The following is an 8,422-nucleotide window of genomic DNA, read 5'->3' as shown; positions in this document are numbered from 1 at the left end:
AACAGCAAAAAAAAAAAAAAAGACTGTGCTGAGAGGAAAATACAAAAAAGACAAAACATTATCAAAATAAATATTAAATACATATATAAATAAATGCATTGTATTTTATGTGGTGAGAGAGAAACTGACTGTAGGCCTCAGTCAGTGCACAGATTAAATGTATGACTTTTTGCACATTTTCAACTGTATCTATCTCTTTGTAATGCTTAACAGGATATTGTTTGGTAAAAGACGGCCGAGAGGTCAAGTTATTAAAAATAATACAAAATACCAATACATAATAAAAATAAAAGAGAAACAACTAAATCTTAACGGGCGTGCGCTTGTATCAGGTAGCTTGAGTTGAGGAAATGAGTGTCAGTGCTCTCTCAGGGGCGACACAAACCGTTTTCTCTGCACAGTTACAGTGTCTTATTGGGCTTTAGAGCAGTTTTGCCCTGGAATGTTTCACGGCATTCAGATGGTGCCCAGGTGAGATGGAGTGAAGGAGTCAAAGACCACATCCAGAGGCAACTCATAACGTGACGTCTGGAACAGTGGGTGGCCCTGAGGCCCCCCTGGTATGCTGCCAGCTGTGGAAGTGGAGTAATGATGGGAAGGCAGATAGTGGGCAGCATGGGCAGGGTGCGATGTGTAGTTCCTCTCTGAGTCATGGGGAGAGGGCTCCTGCTTCAGGGCAAAGTTGCCGCTGATGCTGAGGGGAGGAGTGAGCGGCCCATCGTATGGCGGAGTGCCGCTGCTGCACTCGTTAGGGGAGGGGTTATCATAGACCGGCCCCTTGAAGCCCTTCATATGGAAGAGGTGAGATGCCTCCAGGCAGCCATAGGGGGGGCTGGGAAGGCCTGGGGATGAGTAGCTGAGGGGATGGCCAGCCTGACCCCCCACACTGCCCACTGCCGGGCCTCCACACTTGTCCTCTGTCTTGTTGAGCAGCATCGGAGTTGGTCCCAGCTGCAGGCACCCAGCCACCAAGTTACTGGTGGGCTGAGACAGACCTTTACACAACATCTCCACAAAGCCGTGGCTCTCTGGGGACTGGCCGCTCTCAAGCACCTCTGATAAGGCCCAGATGTAGTTGCGAGCTAATCTCAGAGTCTCAATTTTGGATAGTTTCTGTGTCTTGGAGTAGCAGGGCATCACTCTGCGCAGATTATCCAGCGCATCATTCAGTCCGTGCATTCGTGAACGTTCCCTAGCGTTGGCTTTGATCCTCCTGGCACGAAACCTCTCTTGTCGAGCTTTGGTCATCTTCTTCTTTTTAGGGCCTCTCCGTTTGGGGGCCTTTTCCCCATTTGGTCCAATCTCCTCCTCACCATCTTCTTCCTCTTCCTCTTCCTCCTCCTCCATGTCCTCACTGCCCATTTCTGCGCAGGTGCGGATGCAGCCCCCTGTAATCAAACTGTGGTGACCCCTCATCTTTGGGCTTTCCTCTCCGTCCTGGGAGCTGCCGTCATCCTCCAGCCAGGCGAGGGAGGTCACCAATTCAGTCACATCCCCGCTCTTCCCAAATGGTTTGGTCATCATTTTGATCTGAGAATGACAGAAAATGACTCACTATTTATTACCATAACACTTAAAGTAGAGGCAATGCACTGCTGACTAAAAGTTTGATTTAATCCCACTTTTGGTCTCAAGTTGGACTTTATGAGACATTGCCTGAAATAAAGTTCAATAGCTGGAACACCTTCTCCACCTTCAAGAGCGCACTGCTTCACTCTGACTACACTGGAAGAAACTGTTTTATAATTACTCTAAATGAATTATTTTCTCATATTACGTCTGTAGAATAAGATGTCTGAATATTGTCCTGCTGTGACCGTTACAGGGACGCTGTCAATCTGGGACATGACGGGATTTACTCGGCACAAAGCTCAAAGATTAACGGCAACACACAAATCAACAAACACGCAGACAAGCCGTCCACGTCACACTTATAAACTAGACATTCGATTTGTCTGCTTTTCTTTTATTATTATACTCGTATCTTTGGCATCTGTTGCGCATGAATATTCAGAATGAAGTAATTCAACATTCTGTCATTAAATCTGGTGATACGCATGATAATTTGTTATTTAACGAAGTTACAGCGCATAAATGCGTCAAAACAGGACAAATCGCACAATTCAGAACTTTAAGCAGAAGCCCCAAATTTGAAAAGATCCGCAACCAACCTGAATAATGAATCCCTGACTGCTGCGTTTCTCTCAGTGTCCCGAACTCTTCTGCGCCTTCAGATCGCCATGTGCGCCTTTACGGGACAATCATTTCCAAATGGCACAACTGTGCCAATGTGGTTTTTCCTTTCGCCGGGTAAGCCCCTCCCTCTGGCGCCCCACCCACGGACAATTCATCCAAACCGACGCGTGTGGCGCGCTCGTGGCCACAAGAAGTTACTACACTCGCGTTTGATTTGTCAAACAGGTGACGCAGACTCTGCTGGACCCGAATGGCGCACGGTGCGCGCACATTGGATTGCTACTTTAACCTTTTTATATATATTGCTTCTAAATGATCGCTGACAAACACGATTTTCGTTCTGAAATCATGAGTTCTCCTCCACATTTTCTTCGTCAAGAGGATCGACTCAGTTCTTCTCTGCAGCGCCGCTGCTTTATCTTATGAAAAATTAGAAAATTGCCCAAAGCATCCAGTCTGTTACATTTTCATAACAACGCGCTTCGTTGGTGCTGCAAACCTCACCTGCCAATATTTAGTCTCTCAGTCTTTTGTCTTTTTTTCTCTCTCTCTCGTTCTCTCCATCCGTAGTTTGGCAGGTTATTTTTCAGCGCAGTCTGGTGCGTTTTATAAAGCGCATGTCGTCTGCTGCGCTGTATGACTCATAATTGATCGTCTATCTCTTCATTAGTCGCTTGGATTATGAATTTTCCGCTTAATTAAGCGCGGTGCAGTCTCAGACTCGCCTTCATGTCTGCGCATTTAAGTGAGTGTGACAGCTTGGTGCGCAAAGAGCAGGTGTGCGCGCTCTGCACCCACACATCCAAAGGCCCGTTTCTTCCATGTGAAGCGTCACATTGCGCCCCAGAGGGCTGTCTGAGGAGCCAAAGCGCAATTATTCAATCGATCAGTGAACAAACAGGTACTTTGTGATGGTTGACGCAATATTAAAACGTCTTGCTATCAAAATGATTAAATCTTCCATATAGTTAAATTCTACTTTTTAAAAACGTGTTGGTTGTTAAACGTACAATTTAAAAACTCTCCATCTCTCTCTCTCTCTCTCTCTCTCTTTTTTTTATATCTTTGAAATGCAAATCACACTTCAAATTCTGGGTTAATTGGATGCATTTTGAGAGTGTTTATAGAGGATTATTTTTGTACAATTTCATTTAGGGATAAGTAAATAATTGATTTGTTTGATTTGAACTCTAGCGTGTACTTAAAAAGCCAAAATGTAAAAACACAATACTTTTAACAATACGTGTAAAATTCCTAGGATAACACAAAAAGTACAAGACTTATTTCCGTTGTGGACCTCAAATAAAACAAATAATTGGAAGTCGGATTTAACAGATACCACTGAATCAGAGAGATTTAAGACACAAATCCAAATAATGTGTGTTACTAAGTATATGTATAAGTGAAACTCATATAAAAACATTTAAAATAATATTCACATTATTTTAAATAATATTTATATAATATTTTAAAGTTAATTTTAAAATAATAAAATATTTTAAAATTAACTTAGAAATATACATTTCATTTACACCGTCCCCCAAAGGATGCTTCAGGAATACTTTGAGGTAAAAGTTTTGAGTATTTTCAACATATTTAGGTTATCGTTGCATTTTTAATTAGATGGGCTTTTTGTTTGTTTGTTTGTTTCATGAAACTGAGTTATTGCATAAAAACTGACTTTGACTCTATGAACCCTTGAAGCAGAGTCTCTGTACTTTTTGCTGGACAGCATTCCGTAAGTGCTCATGCGTGTGTGAGTGGGCGCACAGTGGGGTTTTCATTGTCATCACTTGCAATTAACAAGAGAGGTCTCACGACTCGCACGTGCCCCCGCGACTCGCACGTGTCTCCCCCCTGCATTGATCCCATTGTGCGCGCGATTGCGCACAGCTGGAGTCTCGGACCTTCATACGCGTCCGCGTTGCATCCACGTCTGGGACGTAAAACGTGGTCACGTGACCAACGGGCACTTATCCGGGGATTTAAGAACAGATGGTTGTGGATGTGACGCGTTGGGGGCGCAGAGGGCATCTGTTGCGTGGATCCTCGCGCGTCACACGCCACAGGCCGAGATGTTGTCTCGTGCTGGAACAACGTTGATCCGCCCTGATAACGGTCCTGATCCCTCGTGGTCAGCTCACCGGTCAGCACGAGGAGCACCGTTATTGTGTCTGCGTGCGCGTAATTAGTCATGTTGTGTGGGGACGCGCAGACAAGCTCGAACACACACGCACACTGGGCTTGCTGGGGGGGCAGACGTCATGTCTCCCTTTGTGACACTTACAGAGCGCTTTATAGCACAGCAGTCTGACCATTTTGTTGACAAATATCCAATATGACTTTGTGGTATATTGTGTTGTTGTTTAACTTTTGTCTCACCTATCCTGGACATAGAACAAACTTTTTCAAAGTTCTTAATTGTCTAATATTTATTAAACTTGGTGAAAGGGTGCAGCATCAAATTGGTCAATAAGTTTTTGAGTAATTCAACAAACCTTTATTTTCATAGCTCATTTGTCAAACGATTATCTTTTCAATTTGACAATCACTAGTTAGGCCCCCCAAAAAAAAAAAAAGGTGAAAAATGTCAATCAGTGTTATCCAGTGCCCAAGATGATACCTTCAAATGTCTTGTTTGGTCCACAGCCCAAAGATTCAGTTTACTGCCAGCGAGGAGTAAAGCAATGAGTAAAATAAACCAGTAAATATTCACACTTAAGAAGATGAAATTAAAGAATTTTGATTAAAAAAGACTCAAAACATTACTTGATTAGTCAATTAATCATTGCAGCTTTAGTTTTATCTTTAAAAAGTTGCTGTCTTACAGTTTTCTGTTGACTGAAGATAAGAAGATTGAGGGAACTTTTATAATAATTCACCCAATGCAGTAGTTCCCCAGGAACTATGGGGACTAAAGACACACAGGGTGAGTGAATGCTGGAGCCTCAAAACAGTCACAGTTCATAAAAGGTTTAACACAGGTTGTTTAAGAGGTCAGGAAATAAAGTTCTCTTCTTAAGAAATAAAGTTCACTGTTCAGGAATTGTTCATAGTTTATAAGTTGTATCCAAAGGTCAGAGGTCAAGTGTTGCATGTTGTAACACAGTTCCAATTAAGCAGGACTTGATACAGCTGAGTTCTCAATTATTTGATATCAGAATTCATGTGGTTCTTAGGAAGAGTTCTTGGAACAGTTCTTTATCATAGCACAGTTACAAACAGGAATGAGTGAGAACAGGATCTCACTGAGACGAGGAGGAACTTAACTGGTGTGTAGTCGAGATGCGCTCTGCACCAAGAGCCGAGGAGTACCAAAGTGATGTTGCTGTTATGCTAATATGGAAATTTGAGGGGAGGCCAGACTACCTGAGCATTTGCTGCGGGATGCTTTGACGTCTTAAATGAACAGCTAAAAGACGCATTCAAGGTCACAGGATTTCCTCTTGGAGACTGCCTGGATAATCGAAGGTGGCTCTGGAAGCTGGCGGGGCAAAATGAGGCAAGGAAGGCAACAGACAAACATGGCACACAAGTATTTGGCAATACATGAATAGAAAGTCAGGGTTTATTCTATCAATCATCAGTCACTTGTCTGATCCAGGTGTGAAACAAAACTGAGGGCGCCATCTAGTGGTGAACCTAACACATGACACTGGTAAAACAGAGTTAAAACCAGGCTCTGAGGGAAATCCTGACAAGGTAGGTTGAGCTTCGTGTGGTTGAGTCCACACCACTCTACAAACCTGTCCACCACATTCCTGTATTCACCCTCCTGGTCACTGCTAATGCAGCCCGCAATGGCAGACCTTCTTAACACCCAGTTCTGAGCTTTGTAAGGTATTGATCCGAGTTGACCATATCACTTTTGATTCAACTGTTTACGTATGTTATTTAACTCTCTAATGGTGCAACTGTATCTCTGTCCATTAGTTCAGTGAGAAAAGACCTCCTGGCAGATGTTCTGTTTCTCCCTCTCTATCTGTGTGTGCATGCGTGTCCAAACAGTTAAAATTTTAAATTGAAATCATTTCAAAGGACTCTATATAAAGTTGAAGATTACATGTTTGGGATTTAAAATTCCAACTCTAGGTGATAAATGTTTACTTTATTTTTAGATCCTGAGGAGCTTATCCCTGGATTCTGTAGTAGGAACTGTATGAGAGTCTCAGATTCTCCCTGGACGAGATGCCAGACCTTTTCCAGCCATGGCTGGAACCCGTTTAGAGCCGGGTTTCTTGAGACAATACCCGTGAAGTGTCTGGCCCAAGGACACAGTCAGGTAGAATGACTGGGAATCAAAACCAGATCTACATATTGTATACTCAACAAAAATATAAACGCAACACTTTTGGTTTTGCTCCCATTTTGTATGAGATGAACTCAAAGATCTAAAACTTTTTCCACATACACAATATCACCATTTCCCTCAAATATTGTTCACAAACCAGTCGAAATCTGTGATAGTGAGCACTTCTCCTTTGCTGAGATAATCCATCCCACCTCATAGGTGTGCCATATTAAGATGCTGATTAGACACCATGATTAGTGCACAGGTGTGCCTTAGACTGCCCACAATAAAAGGCCACTCTGAAAGGTGCAGTTTTGTTTTATTGGGGGGGGATACCAGTCAGTATCTGGTGTGACCACCATTTGCCTCATGCAGTACAACACATCTCCTTCGCATCATCCGTGAAGAGAACACCTCTCCAACGTGCCAAACGCCAGCGAATGTGAGCATTTGCCCACTCAAGTCAGTTATGACGACGAACTGGAGTCAGGTCGAGACACCGTTGAGGACGACGAGCATGCAGATGAGCTTCCCTGAGATGGTTTCTGACAGTTTGTGCAGAAATTCTTTGGTTATGCAAACCGATTGTTTCAGCAGCTGTCCGAGTGGCTGGTCTCAGACGATCTTGGAGGTGAACATGCTGGATGTGGAGGTCCTGGGCTGGTGTGGTTACACGTGGTCTGCGGTTGTGAAGCTGGTTGGATGTACTGCCAAATTCTCTGAAACGCCTTTGGAGACGGCTTATGGTAGAGAAATGAACATTCAATACACGAACAACAGCTCTGGTTGACATTCCTGCTGTCAGCATGCCAATTGCACGCTCCCTCAAATCTTGCGACATCTGTGGCATTGTGCTGTGTGATAAAACTGCACCTTTCAGAGTGGCCTTTTATTGGGGACAGTCTAAGGCACACCTGTGCACTAATCATGGTGTCTAATCAGCATCTTGATATGGCACACCTGTGAGGTGGGATGGATTATCTCAGCAAAGGAGAAGTGCTCACTATCACAGATTTAGTGTTGGGAAGGTGTCGTAGCACGGACCCACAACAGGGGGCGCTAAAGGACGGACAATGAATAAGCCAAAAAGTAACAATTTAATGTTGTGACAACACACAACTAAACACACAAAATTTGTAAAGTCAATTAACACCAGGTGATGTGTGGGCAGGCTCGAAGATAGAAGACCCCCGACGAGAGAGAAGCCGCGTCCCACACGGCTTCCACCACCAACGGTCTGAAGAACACCGGAGCCGCCAAGTCCCGTGTCCCCAGGTGGCCTCTGTCTTCGGCTGTTGACCCTGGTACTGCTGGCAGAAAGCAGAGACAAGATGAATGAGCGTGAGTCCGCACACTCAGTAGTCCACAGTCTGTACACAGTTAGGAGGGAGCACCTCCACCTCCAATCACACACTCGTGCAGCTCCTGGTTAACCACTTATCTGGTTTGGAGTGTGAGGCGAAGCCGTCGCTGTCACACCAAACGCCAATCCCACAGACAAGGAAAACCACCAGGAAAACGGCTGCAACAGAAGTTCAGATTATTATACAACGTATGTGTCAGCAGAGAAATTACCTCTTGGTAGTCGATTTCTCGGCGGGGAGGTGGAGTTGCAGTCCGGCTTATGTATTGGTGTAGATGAGTGACAGCTGGTGCGATGAGTGACAGCTGTCACTTCCTCTGGGTCTGGCGCCCTCTCCTGCTTGGAGCCCGCACTCCAAGCAGGGCGCCCTCTGGTGGTGGTGGGCCAGCAGTACCTCCTCTTCAGCGGTCCACATAACAGGACCCCCCCCCCTCAACGGGCGCCTCCTGGCGCCCGACCTGGCTTGTCCGGGTGTCTTTTGTAGAAATCGGCCAGGAGGGCCGGGTCCAGGATGAAGCTCCTCTTCACCCAGGAGTGTTCTTCAGGTCCATACCCCTCCCAGTCCACCAGAT

The 8,422-nt window shown here is 44.8% G+C and overlaps 1 protein-coding gene across 1 annotated transcript; it reads right to left on the bottom strand.

The window, feature by feature from the left end:
- Nucleotides 1-278: 278 nt before the first annotated feature.
- neurod4 (neuronal differentiation 4) lies at nucleotides 279-2,286 on the bottom strand. Its single transcript, XM_034172383.1, has 2 exons — nucleotides 2,172-2,286; nucleotides 279-1,530 (listed from the first exon to the last, which is right to left on the bottom strand). The coding sequence occupies exon 2, from the start codon at nucleotides 1,522-1,524 to the stop codon at nucleotides 457-459; it is 1,068 nt and encodes a 355-aa protein (XP_034028274.1). The 5' UTR covers nucleotides 1,525-1,530; nucleotides 2,172-2,286; the 3' UTR covers nucleotides 279-456.
- Between the last annotated feature and the right edge of the window lie 6,136 nt (nucleotides 2,287-8,422).

The sequence above is a fragment of the Thalassophryne amazonica genome, chromosome 6 (genome assembly GCF_902500255.1).
Source record: "Thalassophryne amazonica chromosome 6, fThaAma1.1, whole genome shotgun sequence".
In the NCBI taxonomy this organism is placed as follows: Eukaryota; Metazoa; Chordata; class Actinopteri; order Batrachoidiformes; family Batrachoididae; genus Thalassophryne; species Thalassophryne amazonica.
The sequence above is the reverse complement of the archived record's forward strand: the minus strand, read 5'-3'. Positions and strand labels throughout refer to the sequence as shown.